We start from the raw sequence: 20,987 nt of genomic DNA on the forward strand, positions 1-20,987 counted from the left end.
GTATTCACAGGGAACCGGCTTTGCCATGGAGGGCAATTACGTTCACAGAAAATTAACATTCATTGTGTGTCAGTGACATTATGTGAGTATCTGTCTCAGTACGAAGCATCCAGGGGCCGAGAACCGTGTAATCAATATCTATTAGTCCTCCCATCAGAAGAATTAGATTTCACTATTAGATCAGCCTGCTCCCCTGACTAGACGTCAAACATTATAAGTTGACTGGACATGTCATGCACTGATGTAGCCGCCTAATGAAAGAGATCATGTTGAGCTCAAATACAATTTTAGGAAATATGATCCATTTGATGAGGAGTTCTTCTGTGTGGAGGCCAGTAGGTGTCAGTATGTGCTTACACCAGTGGAAGAAACAGAAAAGGCAAGGATAGAAAGCAGAAAGTGGCTTTCACATTTTATTTATATTGACATGGGTACATACATAAATGGGGAAGGTAGATTGTGCCAGAAACAACAAATGAGAGAAAATGAAATGCAGCTGTGTGAATGGCAGATTACACACACTTTTTTACAGTGTCTTCTCCTTATAAAAACACCATCAGATGATAGGAAAGGTTTTGGTTTAGTCTGTTGTGACTTACAGATGCATGTAATGATAGAAAAAACCCTGAAACAGAGAAAATGATGGGATCAAATTTGTGTTAAAATACTCAGTCTAAACTGTACATGATATCTATAAATGGCTCAACTGTTGTTTTTTTAAATTATCACTTCAAAGTTTGCATGACAGAAAATATTATTATTATTATTTAATGTCAATCCTGAACGGCCGATGAAGTAAGTGCTCATAATAATGTACTCTATTTTAAACAAAGTTTTTTGATAAAGGAATTTGGTATAGGACGGCATGGTCAAATTCAGAAATGTTGCCCATTTAAAGTGCTTAACGACATACACAGTGTTACAAAGAATCTAAACGATAAATTAAACCAAAGACAAGATAAATAACAAATATATGTCAAAACCCAAGACTTTCAAACAAGCAACAAAAGCTTAATAAATGAGATACATTTTGAACTTAATATCACAATTATACGAGCCATTGCACATCGTCACGTGATATATATATGTATATAGTGCTGTTTTTTCTTTTCAGAGTAGACTCCTTGGTTTTGAGCTTTGCAGCTTCAGATCAACAATCATTTGAATGTACTTCATGTTTAAGATCTGTTTTAGTCAAGAGTTCAGTTCTTTTTTCTGGGGTGGCGCTGCCAAAACCTCCGAATCTTCACTTCATTCAATCTTCACGAAAATCAGTGGTGTATCTATACAGCAGGTTGGTAACCCTTGGGTTACAGGTGGGAGTTGAACACATGAGAGCTCTCGAGGCAGACCAGTGTGTGTGTGTGTGTGTGTGTGTGTGTGTGTGTGTGTGTGTGTGTGTTTTTTTGGCTGAGCTGGGGTCAGGTGCAGGGTGGTGCAGTGTGGTGCCGGGCACTAGGGAGGCAGCAGCGGAGGTTTGAAGGTGCAGGCTCCGGTACACTGACGAGGGGTGAGCATCTTGCAGGAGAAATGGTGAAGGGCGTCATGAGCTTCTGGGGAGGAACGAGTCCATCAGTGAGAACATGCAGACTAACACAGACAACACTCACAAATGATTGCTCAGATTACAGGTGGACGTTTATTTATTTTTTGTCTTTGTCACTTAATGTTAAATGATAGGTTTAAAGTCTCTCTTAAAACAACACGACCACGCTCATATCTACATTGAAACTGTTTCTTGGTCATTGTAATTGATCCTCCTGTCAATATTTAACGTAGGTAACTTAATTTAAGTTAACATTAACACATTAACAACAAACGTATACTTATTTAAAGCTATAGTGCGTAGTTTCTGCCGTCCCCATGAGGAATTCTAAGTAATGACAACAACACTGTCATACAAACGTTTGAATTCACAACGTTAACCCTGTGTTTAAAACGGGAATGACAACAGGGCGTTAAATGACAAGCGTAACACGCAAAATTGTCTTTAAAAGTGCCTTCCCATGAGATCACGTTGTAAGTGATGGGGGACAAAATCCACAGTCCTTGTTCTATAAAAATAAAATACTTCTAAAGTTTAGGTGAAGCTTATTGAAGGCTTCAGCAGCCTGAGTCACACATAGGCATCTTCCACTTGATATTTTGAAGTACAATATTTTCTCTGTGTGATTTCATAACACAGAGACAGGTTTTCATCCAAATGTAGTGTAAATTTTAACCGAATTTTCAGATTGGCAAAAGAAAATGAGAATCAACGCGCTTTTCCATCCAGTTTGTTTATTGAGACAAACAGCTGGAGATGCTATTTCTCCAGTCAAATACCATTAAACCATTGCGTCGTAAGAAGGCGCAACAAGATGACGTAATTAAAAGAGCTCACTCAAAGCGCAGAAAACATGATAGAAATGTAGCATTTATGTTTGTTTCATGTTGAGTTAAAGCTGAAGGTTACAGTTGCCTCATGGCTCCACACAGATCTGCTGTTTTCATCTGCTGCTATTTTAAGTCTCTTCAGTGGACTTTTAAAGGTGCTGTAGGTAGGATTGGGAAGAGGACTTAGCCAAAAAATTTGAACATCAACAACTTCTCAGTCCCTCCCCCCCTTTCCGTTAAAGCCCAAAACGTTCTCCTAAGCCCCTCCCCCCACAAGGGAGAATGAATGCGTGTGCATGAGCAGTGATTGACACGCAGTTAGCAATATTTTTTTTAATTTCATTTTCAATGTTTCCACTCAGGCTTTTTTTATGTGCACACAAACACATTTATAGACAACGTTTCAATGCTGAGCTCTGGTGGTGGATTAGTGACAAAACCAAAGGGAACATTGTATTGAAAGGACACTGAATTTGACAAATTCAGATTGCTGAAACCTCAAATTAGCTTTTTTTAATTTTATAGTATATATACTTTATAATATTTTGCACAGAACAAGTATTGTGGATTCCTCATCACTTTAATTGTGTCTTACTACAAATATCAGTCACACTGATCACAGGAGGTGTTTTATATATATATATATATATATAAAAAAGTAGCACTTGCATATTTATGTTGTCGGCACAAAATGACATGTATTCATGTTCCTCTTTTGGACCAGATAAATTTACCTTTTAGCTTCTGCTGTATTGCATAACGAGCCTTTCTCTCTTGGTCCAACTCGCTGCACAAAGTGTCTATCCAAAAATAAAAAATAAATGGTCAAAAAAGGAATTAAAAAAAAAAGAAGATTGAAGTGAGCTGCTGCGATGCATCTGAGGTAGAGGAGTGTAATGCATGCCGCTTGCCCCTATGGTATTTAGAGTGACCCTCTCTGTGTACTTGAACCCTGTATTTAAACATCTGTAACATTAAACCAATCCTTTAACGGGTGGCATTAGTTGCTGTCTTCTGCATGTAACTGATACAGCACTACATAATGGTCTGTCTAGTCAATTTTCCAGAGCATGATTTAGGAGAAAATAACCTTTGCAAACAAAACAATGTGGTTTCAGTTTCACCTTCTGATATCTACATAATAATTTACTCGACTGCAGGAGAAGAAATATGGAGTTTACAGGAAAAAGGCTGGACACAAATTGTTAATATTTCAATATGCAAGTGTCACTTTTCCTTTCTTTTTTTAGTTCAGGGCTAGTTGGTTCGGATTGCTTGATATGGCATATGTTACTTAAATGTTGTTTTTGTGACTCAAATTAGTTTTTCCCACAAACTTAAAGAGCATTGATCTATATCCGCTTAACAGTCATAATCTATGGAGGAACAAAGTACAGAGAGAGAGAGAGAGAGAGGAAGATAGAGACCAACCTCGAACAATCTGCAGCTGCTGGACCATTTCCTCTCTGTAGGACAGCTCACGCTTCATTTGATCCTGAAAATTATCTGAACAGTACCGAAGGCCACATCAGATGGAAACTCTCTGACATTGTGGGGATACATTCAAAGACATGTTCCTGGATTCAAAGAATAAAATACAACTGGCTCTTCTCCTAACACGGGCCGCAAGCACAGGGTTTAAGATGCGAACAAAGATGCAAAACACAGCTCTCTGTGACTTGAACTCACATTTGTCCTACCTTTTAAATGCTGAAATTCTCTCTCCAACTTTTTCCTCAACTCCACTTGTTCCACAAGCTGCTTCTGCAATTCCTCTGCAATGCCAAAAGCCAAAACAATTGTCAATTTCAACACCAACTTATTTTTCATCTGCTGCAAGGAAATGTCATTAATTATTCACCCTAAAACCCTGGCACATACCCCATCTGACACCTACAGGAGGAAGTGATGCAATAAGAAAGCATGGACCGCACTATAGTAAGATTAAGCTGGCCAAAATATACTCTGACATGGATGACATCTGTGACAGATGTAGAATGGACAGAGCAGATTTACTTCACATGTTTTGGTCATGTTCCAGATTGAGAGAGTTCTGGGCATCAATATTTAAGGTCTTAAATTACACCTTTGATTTGGATCTACAACCTAGCCCTACAATGGCCGTGTTTGGGGTACAAGAGGGTGATTTTGTAATGCCCAATAGTAAGGATGGTGTTGTTGCTTTTGCAACCTTAATAGCACGACGGAGAATACTTATGGAATGGAAATCATCTACACCACCAAAAGCCTCCACATGGCTTTTTGATATTAGGATGTTATATTAGGAAATCAAAGACTTTCTAAGAGCATCAACCAGAACATTTTACAAAAATTGGGAACCTTTACTGGCTTACTTTGAAAGACTTACTACACTTCCCTCTTAATAACTGCTAAGAATTGTAAAGCACACTAATTACACTATGTTGCTATCATGAGTAATAGAAGAAAGGTGTTTCTTTATCTGTCCTCTCCCTTGGCACAAGGGTTTGTTGTGGGTGGGATGGGGTTAATAGAAAGATGTCTTGTTATAATTGACATTGTAATGTTGCACTGTATATTGTATCTTCTTTAAAACAATACAAATACTTGTAAAAAAAAAAAAAAAAAAAAAAAGGAAAAAGAAAGCATGCACCATAATGCAAATAACCCCCAATAACAACACAAATAGGCTACCTGCAAAAATCATAAAAAAAACAAGTCCTTCTCTATCCCAATCTACCTCACACCAATTTAATTCCACTTACTATGATATATTTTGAGTTTCTGCACATAAAGATTTATGTCAGTCCAGTAAACCGACTTCAGGTGCGTTTACATCGTTTACATCCTTGATAACAACCATTCCACAGCTTTCCTCCCGCGCGCTGCCACAGTAATTGCCATGCACTGCCCGGAGGTTGAGACGACAATAATGGAGTCCCAGGGTTTTTCCAAGCGTTGTAAAATAATTAGCTGCCGTGCCTCGGGGTTATAGCTCTGTTCGTTAAAATATTAATAGCCTCTAAACGATTTCCTCTTACAATAATAAGTCAAAACTCCCACATCTCGTGATTAAGTGGTTAACAACTATGGAAACACTTTAGGCCTAACAAAATGTAAATTCACATTTAGATTTTGGCACGTCATCTTTAGCAGGCAGTGGGCCTTTAGCTGCGTTTAAAACGAGGTGGAATGCAATGTTTAATATTAATATAATACCCACGTTTATTTATTTTTATTTTTTTATTAAACAACTCTAATTCAACTCGAGTTTAATTTGGGTTTATAGATTTCAGAAATTCAACCTAAATACCATTGAATTTGCTATATTGTATTGCATTGTATTCCTTACATTTAAAAATAACAAAAGCTGTCTTAATCAAACGTGCTGATCAGGCCCTGTGAGTCGTTGAGCTGCTCTGTAAATATATATTTGCTGGCTGGCAAATTACAAATCAAAACAGGAATAATTACTGATGACAATGAATCACCTGCTACAGTTTTTCCTCTCTTGACCCTAAAAACAGCCTCTTACCTTTAGCCATGTTCTCCAAATCTCTTTCATGCACGCTGATATCGATGCGTAAAGCTCCATCTGCACAACAACAATGAAGAACTTATTTAACCTACAAAGAAGTCATCTATATAACAAAGATACTGAAAAGGGCTTCTAAAAAAATACAGTAGCTAAAGCAGATACAATAGATTAGTATGGGTGGATTTTTTATTAATTTTTTTAAATATAAAAAACAGAATCATTAGAAACCTTGTCTGTCCTTTTGCTCCTGATAGGATGTTGTGTTGCGTTGGTTCTGAATTTCAGAAACGTGATGAACACCTAAACATAAACAAGCCGCACACATGTTAAATTAAAAGAGACAAAAACGCCCCAATTTGCATTAATAACCGAACCATAAATTGGCCAAATAATTACCGTTGGATCTGCGGGGGCTGCTCGAGTGTTTCGACACAAACGGCGAAGGCTCGTTCAGGAACACGTGGCCGTCCTTTTCATGAGCGTACACCTGTAAAATGAGCAGACAATCATGTTCAATAACGCAGAACAATTGTGTGTCATTTACTGCAGTTCTTTACATAATTGAGGCCTTTTTTTCTTCAAAAAACCAGCAGCCTTGTAATTTGTTGTGAAGATGCTGAAGGTTTTGCATTAAGAGCACTAATGCGGGGTAAAATAATGCCTTAGACAGAACAGACAACGGGAATAAATAAGGATGCATTAGGGTTTTATACCTTGATTATCCTGATTGAAAATACATTAGTACAAATGATATCACAAATGATCTTTTTGTATGTGTGATCAATTCATGATCGTAGAGTTAAACATCGCCCTTGCTGCCTTGCTCAACGGCACTTCAAGAAGGGAAGTTAAATGACAATTTTCCCAAAACACTAGGTCGCCCTATTAACATGTATTCTTATTAATGTTTAGAAAATATGCTAATATCTACACTGGGATGTTTTAAATTCCAGGCCAATTGATCCTGATTACATTTTTATCGGCCTCCTCTCTTCTATAAACTATATTCATATTCTCCACAACTGCGACAATTCGACTTCCCCCACGGGGATCATTAAAGTTTCATTTAATCTAATCTTACTTCATGAAGAGGAGAGCCATTACGCATCCGTCTGTCCTCGTCTGATGAGCCAGTGTGCACGGAGTGCTCCGGTGATGCTGCTGCTGCTGCTGCTGCTGCGGGGCTGGAGGCGGCAGGCTGCTCCTGGCTCTCCTCAGCACCCGAGGAGACCCGGTCCGGCCCAGGGGAGTCATGGTGCTCCCCTCCCGGAGAGATCTGGATCGCTTCCTCCTCATCTTGTCCTCGGCTGGACTCCACATCTACGTCCGGGTCGTCGTCGTCCTCGTCCACCACGCTGTCCCTGTCCGGTGATATCGATCTATAACTGGAGCTCTCGCTGATAAAATCCGGGGACAGGTAGCCAGGGCGCACGCCGTAGCTGTCTCGGTTGCCGTAGAGTTTGGCGATGGTCTCCGCGTCTTTGACTACGGGTCTGAAGGCCGAAATGTAGTTGATTTTCCTCTGGGGGGTCTCGTCCCCGGACTTGTCCTCGTCGTTCCTGGTGGATGAGGACTGGGAGCTGGAACAGCGCTCTACGCCGTCCTGCTGATTGGGAGGGTGGTGGTTGGTGTCTTTGGGTGTGTTTGCGCCCCGGTCGCTTTGGTCCGATAGGTCGAGCTCTCCCTGCCGGACGCCTGGCAGCTCTGGAAGAGGTTTGGGTGGCGACCCCGGGTAGGGCGGCATGGGTAGGCCGCCAGCTGTAGGCCAAAACATAGGGAAAGCAGGATAGAGGGCGTCCTTCGCGCCAGGCCAAAACACACCAGAGATATTGGTTTTGTTCGCATCAGGCAAACCGTCGCTTTTTTTCTGACATAGTCCATAGCTGGGGAAGCCATAGGGGTGGTGGGAGAACAGAGGTGGGGGGATTTTCTGAAGCATGCCAAAGCTCTTGCTGGGCACTGGGATGACTGGGTAGGTCCGTGCGCCGCTCGACAAACTCAGGTTATTATTCCCCTGATTGTCGTCGCACCGTAAAGTTTTGTGAGGGATCTCAGGAGAACTGGTTTGGGCCAGGCTGGACGAGGCCTGTGATTTCATCGACGAGGACATTCCCGAGCCGCTCATGGGCAGAGTCCTCTTTCTACTCCCCCCGTTGAACATGGCCTTAACATCCTCCCACGCGTGGTGAATGTCATCAGATTGTTTTTTGTCCGTCAGTTTCAGGTGCCGTCTCCACGAATTGAAGTTGGCCGCGTCCGGCTGCAGATACTTGGACTCTGTGGTGCGATGAGAGTGGAAAATGAATTTATTTGGGGAGAAATACATGTTGCAAAAGCTGCACTTGATGCACTTTGCTCTGGAGCTGTTGTATCTGGCGGGTATGAAGCTGCCCCTGGAGCCCCAGGCGCAATCATGAGTCACATCAAATGCGAAATTTTCTGGTAGCTTTGGGGGGCTGTGCGCTCCCAGGAAGGACTTGCAGAGCCTCTCGGCCTCCCGTTTGGTGATCATGCCGCAGCGCCTGGAGGAGATGGGCATGGCTCCGGCGCGCCGCAGGAGCTCCAGCTGGACGGGGGTGCACTGCACACAGGTGATGCCCAAAGCGACCCGGCGGTTGTGTATCTCGTTGTAGCTGTAGTTTTTCAGCAGGGTGTTAGAAATCTGCGCCAGGCAGAGTCTCTCCTTACCGTCTATGACCAGACATACGATGGGCACCCCGTACAGGGCAGTCTCACTCACTTGGTTTGGTTTGAGGGAGCTGGGGCCGGAGAAGCTCGGTGCGTCCTGCTTTGAATTCGGGGAGGAGCTGGCGTCTCGTCCCGCGTCTCGAAGCTGTCCGGGCATCGACTCCATCCCTGGAAGCCTGTCAATCAAAGAGAACACTGGAGTGAGGCGGGGGTGGGGGGGTGGGGGGGGGGGCTGTTTGACACGATTCAAAAGCACAATACCTTAAGTGCATCATCTTCAAATTATTTAACTCGTGAAAAAATGGTACTAAAAACAAATAATAAAAAAAATACATAGGCTAAATATGTTAAAGACAGAAAAATAGTGTTTTCCAAATTCCAAAATGTGAGTCAAATAGAAATGATACGAGGACAGTGTCATGTTTTTATCCACAAAATATGGTAAATATAACATAACAATAATATTACACTAATAATAGTATTAATATTATTATTATTAATAATAATAATAATAATAATAATAATAATAATAATAATAATAATAATAATAATAATAATAATAATTAAGTAGGCTAGCTGTAGCAGTAGTAGGCCTCTTAATGTTGACATTCATGGGGCATAATAATAATCATCTTAATAAAACATGTTTTAAAAGAATACCAAATATAACTAACATCCGCCTTTTGCAGGAGTTTATATTGAAAAGTGAAATCAATCCGACGTGTTGTTAATCATTTCTCGTATCGGTTGATTCCGCCGTGTATTTGGCCTCCTCTCTCAGGTTATCCTGGATCCTGCGCGGAGGTGGATCTGCTGCTCCTCTTATCTTCAAATCGGCTCAGTCACTTACTGGGCAACTACTTAAGAGTAACATAAGATCCTTATACGCGGATAAGGACAGAAGGAAAATGCAGCCTGAGCTGCGCCAATGCGCTTAGCAGAGAGGAAAAGAACAACTATAAGCTGCTTTTCTTGGCAATTGCGCATGCAGATCCACGAGCGCGTCTTCGCATTGTTAATGAAAGACTAGCCCTATATATAATTAAAAGCTCCTGCGCAGATTAGCCTCAGACAGTTGCTCGGAATTAGGTTGAAGCAGGCCCATCTCACGTTCTCTACGCATACTTACTTTTTGCATCTCGTCACCGCGGAGGCCGCCAACATACAGAACATGCAAACAGCCCGCCGCGGCTTTAATGGCTTTTAAACAACCGACATGCATCCAACTATTTCAGAGGGAGTGATTAACCGACATTTGACGTTTATTTATAATCTATTTTTGCAAAGAAATGTAAAGAGCAACTGCAAAATTATCACGATTTCTATCTAAATTGTTATTAATTAAAAACACATACCTTTCTCTCCTAAATAAACAACACACTCCAACAGGGTTAGGGATGGAAAAAAAAGAAGATAATTAATATAAATAAATTGATGAAAATGCAGGCCCGGTGAGTCCAGAGGGGGAAGATGTTACAGACAAGGCGGTCTGACAGCAGAAACTCTGAGCTGGAGTCTTTCTTTATTTCAGTGCAGCAGACAGGACCTCCATCCCGCTGGATCCCGGGGAGGTGAATGGCGTGTAGACAGGAAGCACATGGACACCTCTCTCTCTCTCTCTCTCTCTCTTTCTCTCTCTCTCTCTTTCACACACACACACACACACACACACACACACACACACACACACACACACACACACACACACACACACACTCTCTCTCTCTCTCTCTCTCTCTCTCTATGTCACGCTGCTGATGTGTAATAGCCACACTCTCTCTCTCTCTCTTTCTTTCTCTCTCTCTCTCTTTCTCTAAGGCGTGCCGAGCTGCTATTCACCAGTTTTGATAATTCACAATTGTTCAGCTCTGACGCGCAAACATGATCAGAAACGCGCGCCCCATTGGCCCTGCCGAGCCCAAATGTTGGCCCTAAAAGACCCCTGTTTATAAATATATTTGTTTCTACATTATTAAAAGAGCAACAGAACATAGACTTGCGAGTGGCACTTTGGAGGGGAACAAGAACGACAAAAGGCCCGGGCTCATTTATCAAGTTACACATGGCCATCTGTTTGGCTTCCACACCGGCCACGGAAATCAATCTGAGGCCTGAGCGATCAGAAGAAGGAAGAAAGGAAGAAATAAATGAAGGACAGAAAAAAACGTCTGTTGTTCGTCGTTTTAAGATGTTTTATGTTTGCGATGGAATCGTGACGATGATGCCTGAGGCCAGACTCCAAGCAAATGTCCCGTCTGTCCCCTGCAGCAGGTGGACAGACAGACAGACAGACAGACAGACAGACAGACAGACAGACAGACGAATGGAATCTGTGAGTGGAAGGAGGAAATTGAACATTGATATGTTGAATCATAAATGGAAAAAAGAGCCATGCCTTCAACAGAACCCTTTTCCTGGGTGATGCTACATGAAGTCCCCTACAGTATGACTAGGTTGTATTTCAGAGGTTGGATTATAGTTGAAAAATGATAATAAATGTATGGAGAAATAATCTTCTCCATCCTGTGACTGAGTGTCAGAACTAGACTGATGAATCACCCAGGCGGTATTAGCTTATTGCAGATACACATCGTGTCAGTGTAGATAAGAAGTTCCATTACCAAAATGCAAAAGACACAAGAGAGCGCTGACAGGTTTATTTTTCAACTGTTAAATGGACCACTTATACATACAGCCTATTGATCACAATCATAAAAAATCCCCAAACATATTTAAGGGATCGTTATCAACAATGTTTGTTTATATTATGTGTTCAAGGTGTTATGTTAAAAAAAAAGGACTATGGACCCATATATCACTATCTGATAATATCAGTTAAATATCCATTAACTCTTGGTATCATCCAGTATTAGTTGGATTATAGTGTTGTCCATTGTCACATTCACAGTCCATTTTATTCGCCATTAAGGTACACTGTCAGCAGTTTAAGTTAAAAGCAATGTTTCATATTGACTGAAAGTATAATGTTTCAGTCAGTCAATATGAAATAACATCTTCACAGACGAGGAGACAATGTCACTCAGTAATGTCCTAACTCCTGCTGAAGGTCTATGACAGAAACGTTACTCTTTCAATAAAACCTAGTGTGGAAAGTGTGCTGGAGTTGACAACCTTTTTTTGTGTGACTTCATTCTTTTACACGCCTGTGTTCAAGCTGTGCACTAATAGGGCAATATTCACTCCGAGGTACACCAAAATGTATCTAAAAATGAGAGGCTAAGGCTTGTAATATTCTATACTTTGGCACCAACACTGCATATAAGCTATTAACAAGTATTGTCTAAAAATGAGTCACATGTTCCATCGAGTGACATGCGACTTTATTGACCATGGGCAAAAGTTTATTTCGAGTCAATTCCACACACACTGTCCTGCTGCCAGAAATACTTGTGTATTACTCCACTGCTGAAAATAGTCCCCAATAAATGCCATATTTCCTCCTGTTTGAGTAATATATGCTAAAAAACTACAGTGCCCAGCTGTCTTCAGGAAACTATGGTTTTGGGTTTAATAGGAAACAGTGGGCTCGAGGCTAAGTGCCGCAGACAGGTTAAACAAAAAATACAGGACTAAAGCAATGTTGGTTTTGGTCTTTTCATGGGATTTCTTGACAATAACAAAAAATATAGAGCAATGCTAGCAGAAATCCCTAAAAAACGAAAAGTACATATTAAGTGTATTTGACGTGGGGCGGGGGGGTTAGGGGGGCCAGTGAGCAAAAATGTCACCGTGGACCCCAGAAAGTCTCAGTCCGGCCCCGCCTTCAAACTGATACCGAGCTGGCATGCATAGCTTTTACATAATCTGCAGAAACAAAAAAGACTATAGTTATATAGTGTCATGCTGCTTCCCCAACATCAAAGAAGGCAGCCAAGATAAACCAAAGAAATGGCAAATACGGTAAGTATATTTTTGGACAGTTTATCATGAATGAAGTGACACAACAGCAGATAAACGCTTCATACACTGGAGCTAATGTGTGCATTACGTGTGTATGAAGCCAGTGTATGAAGTTTGTATGAAACATCATCAGCCTGTGTGCAGCCGGAGCTGGCCAGTTTTACCTCCATGCAATATTGATGCTGAACCTGATCCTAAGCGCATCCTCTCCTCTTTCACCATCAAGAGGCTTCCCCTGCAGTACCCGCCAATAATTACAATTTTATACTGTAATTATTCCTCTCTTTTTAATTATTTAGACCGCCGACTTGAATGCAGCCATTGTCGCTGCTTATTCCGGGGGAAACGTGAGCTGACGTGGCTGGATCAGCAGCAAGGAGTTTTTAATTAGACATTTCAGCGGTAATTTTAGGCGAGCCCTTTATTATTACTGTTGGATACAAATTACCCGGGCCTCATTGATATGCGCTCAATTGTTTAAACAAACCTTTCACCTGAAACATAAATGGCTTCAGGTTGAAGTCATTAGGAGTCCCAACTCAGCAGGTGAACCCAGACCTGATGGATTATTGAACACGGCACTGGATGCGACGGCTTTTTAGAAATAATGTTTAATAAGCCTTTGGTTTGTAACTGACACAGTGTAGCTCAACTCATTTTTTGTCAAAGACTAAACACAGTGTGGACTTCTAGCTACTACTCCAGAAAGTTAAGTTCTCCTGTACTGTCCTTAATACTTTGGGTATTCTATTTTAGTTTAGAATATATTAGGCTATAAACTACTCTTGCTCCACTGTTATTTCGAGTTTATGTATTTCCCCTTTTTAGTGTTTAGTGCATCTCTTTGCCTTATGCGACGCACTTTGACTTACCTCCATGTTTGATACAAATTGCCTTGCTTTACCTATTCCACAAATCCTTTGCTGTGTCATAATTATTAAAGTCAACAAACATAACAGTAATGTAGGTTATATGCGGATATAGTGCTTCATAAATGCTATGTTATTTCATTTATTGATCGATTGCCTTCACAGCAGCTTGAGTTCAAACCTCTTTTTTTAAACGACTGTCAGATCACCAAAAAAGTGTGTCCGTAACAGTTAAACAGGTTTGTGTGTTTCAATGCCACCGATCATTGATTTGAGTGGAAAGCCTGCGTGGGATTGCAGAAGAAACATGATCATGTTTTTTATGCAGGACGGGTTATTATCTCGTTAAAAGGTTTATTTCCTAAACGCTTGCATGTTGTAAAGATACATCAAGTCCGCCTCAATCAGGACAGGTTTAATAACAGCAGCAATTGAGGCCAAATGTTTTATAATTAACAGTTGTATCAGCACCCTATAAAACCATGACCCCTATAAATCCCATTTTAGAGACCAATCAATCCTCCTCTCGGACTAAAGGGCCTATTGATCCCTCTCCGCTAAACGCTTTCTCCGTATCCTTTTTTTGTTTCCACTGAAAAGAGCATTTCGATTACACTTTTTATTGGAGGAAAGATTCCGCCGAGAGGAAAGAGAGGGCTCGAAAATTAAAGGGTGACATTTTAATTACAGGACATTGATAAAGGGATCTGGATAATGGCTGTGTACAGGGCGGCCACTCATTGTCCCGCCTGATGTGCTAATCAAGTCGGACTGCTCTGGAAAAAAAAAAGGGTCATCGGCCGATACAAAGCAGTGACGCAGCTCGGTGGGAATTTGGGAATATGAACGTCCCGGACTGGCAGAAATGAAGACGCATCTCCGAACAAAGCGCGGTCAATATCCCGGAGAGAGGCCCGCCAGATGAGATCATGGAGCAGCCACATTTTCATTCCAGACATATTATTACTATAGGTCACATGAAGCACAGCCATAGATCATCTGATGCCACAATTTACATGGAACAGAAATCACTTGTGGCGGCCAGAGCTGTCACAACACGGACTGATCATCATCACTGCTCCCAGCAGGCTGCAGGTCGATCTGATCGACAGGTTAACAGTCAAGTTATCATGTCAGCTTCCAAACGCGACTTTAAGAGCTGAATGTTAATGCCTTAGCAAGGATTTTACAAATACTGAGGCACGCATGCCCCACCCGCAAAAACTATACACTTAATGTGTGACTAGTGGTCTAACTGAGCATGTTGCCCACTTTCAAGTATATAAATGTACACACACAACTTGACTTTTTGATACAGTACAAAGAGAAAAAAATCAAAAAACAGATCCCAAATCAAATGTATTTCTTTTATTGTGTATGTGTATATATGTGTATTCCTAAAAAAGATGCTGAATGTTAAAAAAAACCAATCACCCCTGCTAGAAACCACATAAACTGCACCTCAGGTATGAGATGTGGGCCTCTATTAAAGGCAAGATTTGCATTTTTTTTTTAAAGTATATCTTAAAACAATACTCACCTGTCCATATGTAGGTGGAGACAGGGCGCTGCTATCCTGGACGCGGTGTGATTTTCCCTCCAGCTACTGCAGGTGAAGAAATCCCCTCCTCCCGCTACTCCAGTGTAAGAGATGGGGTTCAACATCTACATTCCTTGTTCTGTGTCCACATTTTAACTGAAGATAATATGATGCTTCTTCAGTCTGAGTTAAGATCTTCCACAGTCAGTCTGTTCGGTGCAAAGTTTCCTCTTTGTCCCCAGCTGAGCTACAGTGAAGGGATAGCAGTCAGGGGATCACCAGAGTTTAAAAAAGATTATGAATATATGGATCAAATTTCATGGCAACATTTCACACTGAACCACAAATGGGAACCTGCTGGTGGTGCTGGAGGAAAGGTGTGGGAACCACCAAAATCTTTGGGATTGGGGGCATGAATGCCTGAATAATATGTCCTGGCCCTCCATCCAACAGTTAAGATAAGAGATAAGAGAGACTTGTTGTTATTGACATCCATTCATACAGTTCAGTAGAGTCAATAGAGGAATAGTGATTCCCTGGTCCCCGGTGCAAAAGTAAAGAATAAACCATTGAACATAAGGTGCAAACAACAAGATCCAATACAGGTACAGGAGAAGTTACAAGATGAGGTACAAACATGTAGTGCAATAATAGAAAAATATAAATACAAGTAGTGTAAGCAGTTATTAGATATTTCAATTTAGATGGATGTTTTAATTTGGATCAAACTGATGGACCAACTAAAAGACTGACATTGCCATCCTCTAGAACCGTTAGCATGGCTTAAGTGCACTCTTAAAATTCATCAAACAGGTGGGATCACTCTTTTGTGACCGGCTCTATATTGCTGTGCTTTGGCAGAGCTGTGATGAAGTCCACTGTTGATTCAAAATGATCTGCTGACAAAAACGGCCACAACATGTAGATCAAAACACATTTTTGTTTGTTTTGCAACAAGTATGTTTTCAGCCAAGCTAGCTGCGCAGATCTAGTGAAGGCAATGTCAGCCTGTCTGGTCCCGACTGAAATATCTCAACTATTGGATGGAGTGGCACAAATCTTTGTGTAGACATTCATGGTCCCCAGATGATGTTCGCATCCTAAATACTTTGGTTGTCCTGTGACGTTTCCTCTAGCACCACAATGAGGTTCCTTGAGTAAAATGTCTCAACAACTATTGGATGGATTGCCATGAAATTTGGTTCAGACATTCATGTCCTGCTCAGGATGAATCGTAATTCCCAGACTTTTTGTCCAAAACTGTGGTTTATGTGTATACCAAATACCTGCAAAACTAAACACATTAACCTGAGCTGTACTTACTAACACGCTGAAGTAAACATTATAGCTGCTAGATATCTAAATGTTAAAACAATGACTGAGAGCATGATGACATTAGCATTTTGTTAGATTTCCAGAAGTGTTTTGGTCCCATTTGGCTCAATATTATTCCTTCCTCTGGAAACCACCAAAGCAATCTAAAATATCTTTGTTGATGGTAAAGCATCTTTTACAGAATGTGACACTAAACAAATGCAGAAAACGTTCAGGTTTTTAAAAGCAATTCATGGTACAGTGGTAGCAGTTGAACAGAAACAAGCACACCTGGCCAGCTGTGGAAAGTGAGACTTTAGGTTTGTCTGTTTTAAAAAAGATACAAAAATATTCCCTCTTTTGACAGATATCATCATCATGAGGGGCTCTGCAATGCTATCAAAATTCTAAAGAGCCTTTCATTGGCGGCATGCAGCAGCCTTTAGGTTGTTACTTCAGGACAATTCTCTGGCAGCAGGTGTCCAAGGTTGTTGTTTTAAAGGATACACCAGTAAATGTGACAAAAAAGCTAAATTATTTCCTGCCTGGTTGGAGTCTCAGTGAATGCTGTATTGTGCACTATAGCCAACCCTGCACATATTAACCTCTAACAAATTTTCCCAAACATAAAACACTTTTCTTGGATTTTGGTTGCGCTTAGTTCACACTGTATAGAGGCAGTTCTCTGCCCGTGGGAGAAACACAAAAATACAAGGACGAGCAGTATTCTGGCTCATAGCGCCTATTTGTTGTATTACTGCCTTTGGTGTGCCTCAGAAGAATGATAAAGTATTATGTTGCAGCGTGAAAGGGCTCAAATGGCAGGTTAAGTATCTGTCACAGCAGGAGGATCAGTGAAGGTAACCTCAATCGCAAAAGTATTATTCTTAACCAGCTTTCATTTAAAGATCAAATAAGGCAGGGAATTCATTTCTTCATAATGATATATGTATAAGTATAGACACGCTTTGAAATCACACAGTTTGTCCTTCTGCTTTCTAAAGCCCCTTTTAAAAAGTGAATAGTACATACAACGCAGCACTGACTTGGCTACATGCTTCGTAGGTGTGTGTCAGGGTCCTGAGGTTAACACACAGCTGCATAATTATTAAATCAGGCTGCCTGTCAATACATGTGTTACTGCATTCAGACAGAAACATATATAATCCTACAACCTCACAGTAACTAACACAATAAAGCATTGAAGGCTGCGGGTGCGTATGGAAGGCTCAGTGGTGTTTTTTGCCCCCAACTGCTCCTTCCAGGCAACGCTGCGACCGCTGCCCTCAAGGCACCTAACCCTAACCTTAACCTTAACCCTAACCATAACCATAACCAGAGAATTATATCCTAGTGCCTTCCAGGCACTAGGATATAATGATAGAAAATGATTCTGTGATCTTGACATTAGCTTGTTTTCTTCAGATCACAACTAGTATTTGATGCTCAAGACAAAAGAGATTATTAGAGAAAATGCAGTCATTAAAAACAAGACCTCTCCCAATTAAAGGTCCTATGACATGCTGCTTTTTGGATGCTTTTATATAGGCCTCAGTGTTCCCCTAATACTTTATCTTTAGTGTCTTTCCCGAAATTCAGCCTTGGTGCAGAATTACAGCCACTAGAGCCAGTCCCACAATGAGCTTTCCTTAGGATGTGCCATTTCTGTGTCTGTAGCTTTAAATGCTATTGAGGAGGAGAGAGGGGGGGGCAAGGTGGAGGGTGGGGGTGTGGCTTTGACCAACTGCCATGCTTTGCTTGTTTTCAAGCCATGATGTCTCTCTCTCTCTCATGGGTGGGCCAAATTCTCTGGGCGGGCAAAGCAGAGAAAGGGGAGGTAACCTTTCCCCTTATGACGTCATGAGGAGGAGATTCCAGATCGGCCCATCTGAGCTTTCATTTTCTCAAAGGCAGAGCAGGATACCCAGGGCTTGGTTTACACCTATCGCCATTTCTAGCCACAATTTTCATGCCATGGGACCTTTAATCATTGCTTGTTTCATACTAAGAGATGAGCTCGGAAATGTATTTAACTGATTTGCACCTGAATACATGAACTGTTTACCAAACCTTGTAATGTCTGACACACATTACTTAGCAGCTCTTTCAAGAACCCATAAAGTAAAAAAAAAAAAAAAAAAATCACACATGCACACATTAATAATAAGGCTGAAGTTAATTAAAGGTTGACAAAGATTAATTATGAAATGCAGATTGTAATTAAACCTAGGACAGCAAGGTGATCACAGGTTTGGGTCATTCTACGGAAAGACATGCAAATGTCAAACTATTAATGAAGCAACCATCATTTGTCTGTATACTGTGAGTCATGTGAAGATTTGGGGCCATGTCCTAAAGGTGTCCCAAGTCTTGTTGTTGTAATTTTAATGAAAACCAGTGTTGCCAGTGTATTACGGTGTCAGTGTGAAAGCAGTTTCCCTTCAAAATAAAATGATGAACGACTAACAAACAGACTTGAATATAATGAATAATGTTAAGTGAACAACAAAATGTCAAACTTACCCAAATGATTATGTTTAAATACTTTTTATTTTATTTGTGCATTATGGTTGGAATATGTGCCAACACAGATCATTACAGAAAAGGCCATAATCAGCCAGTAATACCACAGCACTAATATTTCTGCTGAGTCCCATCACTGACTTAATAATTTGTGGCAAAAACTGGAAAAAAATAACAGGGCTGAAAAGTCACAAGCTAAAAAGTAAAAAAAATAAAATAAATATTTCCACTGATACTGCAGATTCATAATTCAAAATTACAGTCAATAAGTACATTGCCAAACTATAAAAGACGTGTCTGAGCTTTTTTTGGCGCTTACAGAACATCCGTTCAGAAATAAGAAACAATTTTTCTTTTTGGCTTCATTTGAATTGCAAGAATACATTTAATATTTGCAAGTGTGTTCATCAGTAGCCAGTGGCCACTACACACTCTTCTTATTTTACACTTATTTACTAGTTTTGCCAGACTGCTAAGTATTTATAGCTTCGGTTACATTTAAGGCCAACATTATGTAAGGTGGATGTCTCACAGATGTGTAAACAGCACGGTAGAATTTGACAGATGAATATAATTAACAATATATGTGGTATAATGTAAAGTACATATTCTATTCAATGCGCAACTGTTGGAAAATCCACGTTGATGTATTTTCGTTACTGGAACTTTTGAGTTCACCAATTATTATTATATATTTATTTTAATTTCTTTAGGACAAGGACAAGTTCTTCCCAAAGTTAAGGTAAAAATATATTTATGTACATCAAAGTTAAAAGTGTGTGGCTCAATTTCAGGTTTCTGAGGCAGGAATAATGGCACTAATAAAATGTGTCCGTATGGGAAGGATCATGCAAACAGCGCCTCTGCTGGTTGTGCAGTTCACAAATAATGCGTCTGGAGTGACTGATCACAAACTGTATCTGAACTGCTGTGACACAGAATTAAGGACATTGTAATAAGTAGCGTTTATCAACAATAATGAGCTGTTGGATACGGAAAAGGATTCCATAAAAAAAAAAAAAAAAAAAAAAAAATGTTTTTCAAAATTCACTGAGAAATCTTGCCTCGATATGTTCTGAGCACAACCAGTAGAGGGCGCTACATGAAGTTTCCCTCGCACATCGTAACCCGTTAAATAACGCCGGATTGTGGTGCTGTGTCCAAATTCCATCCTACAGACCTGGAAACAGTAGCCTGACAAAAAGACTCCACTTACTAGCTTTTGCCCAAACTCTCAAATCCATCTTGTGGTCTTCCTAGTTCTGAAAACCCCAAAAAGTTGACCTTGAATTAAGATTTTCTTTTGTATCGTTTTGTAGCAAAAATGCTAAATGAATAGCCCATCCTGGAAATAAGATGCTTGACAATCAAAGTGATAACAAAAAAAACAGACCAACTGTGGGCTTGTTCATGTAAAAAATACAGGAAATCTTTAGTTCCCAAATAATTAATGGCACGATGGAGCACGTTTGACTGATCTACGAACAACAAAATGTCTTCTCTGTTTCGGCTGATTTACTGTCAAAAGGCCAGTGATTACAATGAAGCATCCATGTGTCTCCTCATCGTTACAGAGGACAAAGCACTTTGAACAGTGTACTGAAGAAACGACTCATCGCATGTATAATAAAGTGGTGATTTAAGCCTTTTGTGTTTCGCTGATGTACTGCCGTTACATTCGTTTCTAGCGATGTTCACACTGTACACATCTAGTCACTGTAGGCTGTGTCTACTGTGCTCTTGTGGAAGAAATGGCATTTAATTGCACTTGAGCTCTACGCATTTCAATAGCTGCACATAAAGACCTTGTCAAATCCTTTTAGTCACACAACCCAATATGTTAGCCTCCATCAGTTGGGTGGGGTCTTTGGTGTTAAGGGCACTGCATTAATGTTTTCCCTCTATAGCTATCAACTGATCTTATTTGGCAATCTAATAAAATAACATACTTTCTGTATAGTACATGACATATCTTGCTAAAGTAACAATTTACTACTTAGGAAGTGGATAAAATAATAACTTAAAATAAAAAAAGTGTTGCTTTATAATAGGGATGCATCGATCTGATACTGATATCGAGTATCGGGCGATACTGACTAAAATATCTGGATCGGATATCGGTGACAATCAGGCCAATCTATTTACTTCAATTCTATGTTTAAATAATTGACACATGATATACTGGAACTGTAATTCCTGTTCATTTTGAAGATTTCCTACCAAGTTACTGGGGCACGAT

At 40.4% G+C, this 20,987-nt stretch overlaps 2 protein-coding genes across 8 annotated transcripts in view; both read right to left on the reverse strand.

Moving 5' to 3' along the window:
• Positions 1-400: 400 nt before the first annotated feature.
• On the reverse strand, positions 401-10,235 carry LOC116043625 (SKI family transcriptional corepressor 1 homolog-B-like). 7 transcript variants are annotated; one of them, XM_031290452.2, is made up of 9 exons: positions 9,937-10,235; positions 6,975-8,757; positions 6,290-6,380; positions 6,122-6,193; positions 5,891-5,950; positions 4,077-4,151; positions 3,808-3,882; positions 3,111-3,176; positions 401-1,553 (listed from the first exon to the last, which is right to left on the reverse strand). In XM_031290452.2, the coding sequence occupies exons 2-9, from the start codon at positions 8,745-8,747 to the stop codon at positions 1,456-1,458; spliced, it is 2,310 nt and encodes a 769-aa protein (XP_031146312.1). In that variant the 5' UTR covers positions 8,748-8,757; positions 9,937-10,235; the 3' UTR covers positions 401-1,455. The 7 variants fall into 7 exon arrangements, with proteins under 7 accessions (XP_031146312.1, XP_031146311.1, XP_031146309.1 ...); XM_031290451.2 differs by having other exon boundaries at positions 401-1,550; positions 5,891-5,953; XM_031290449.2 differs by having other exon boundaries at positions 5,891-5,953.
• map2k5 (mitogen-activated protein kinase kinase 5) overlaps positions 2,501-20,987 on the reverse strand; it is an 89,369-nt gene continuing 70,882 nt past the window's right edge. The window contains exons 23-24 of the mRNA XM_031290280.2: positions 11,401-11,403; positions 2,501-2,510 (exon numbers count right to left, since the gene is read on the reverse strand). The gene's annotated coding sequence lies outside the window, so the exon portion shown is untranslated. The remainder of the gene's footprint in view (positions 2,511-11,400; positions 11,404-20,987) is intronic.

The sequence above is a fragment of the Sander lucioperca genome, chromosome 3, assembly GCF_008315115.2.
Source record: "Sander lucioperca isolate FBNREF2018 chromosome 3, SLUC_FBN_1.2, whole genome shotgun sequence".
NCBI classification, from domain to species: Eukaryota; Metazoa; Chordata; class Actinopteri; order Perciformes; family Percidae; genus Sander; species Sander lucioperca.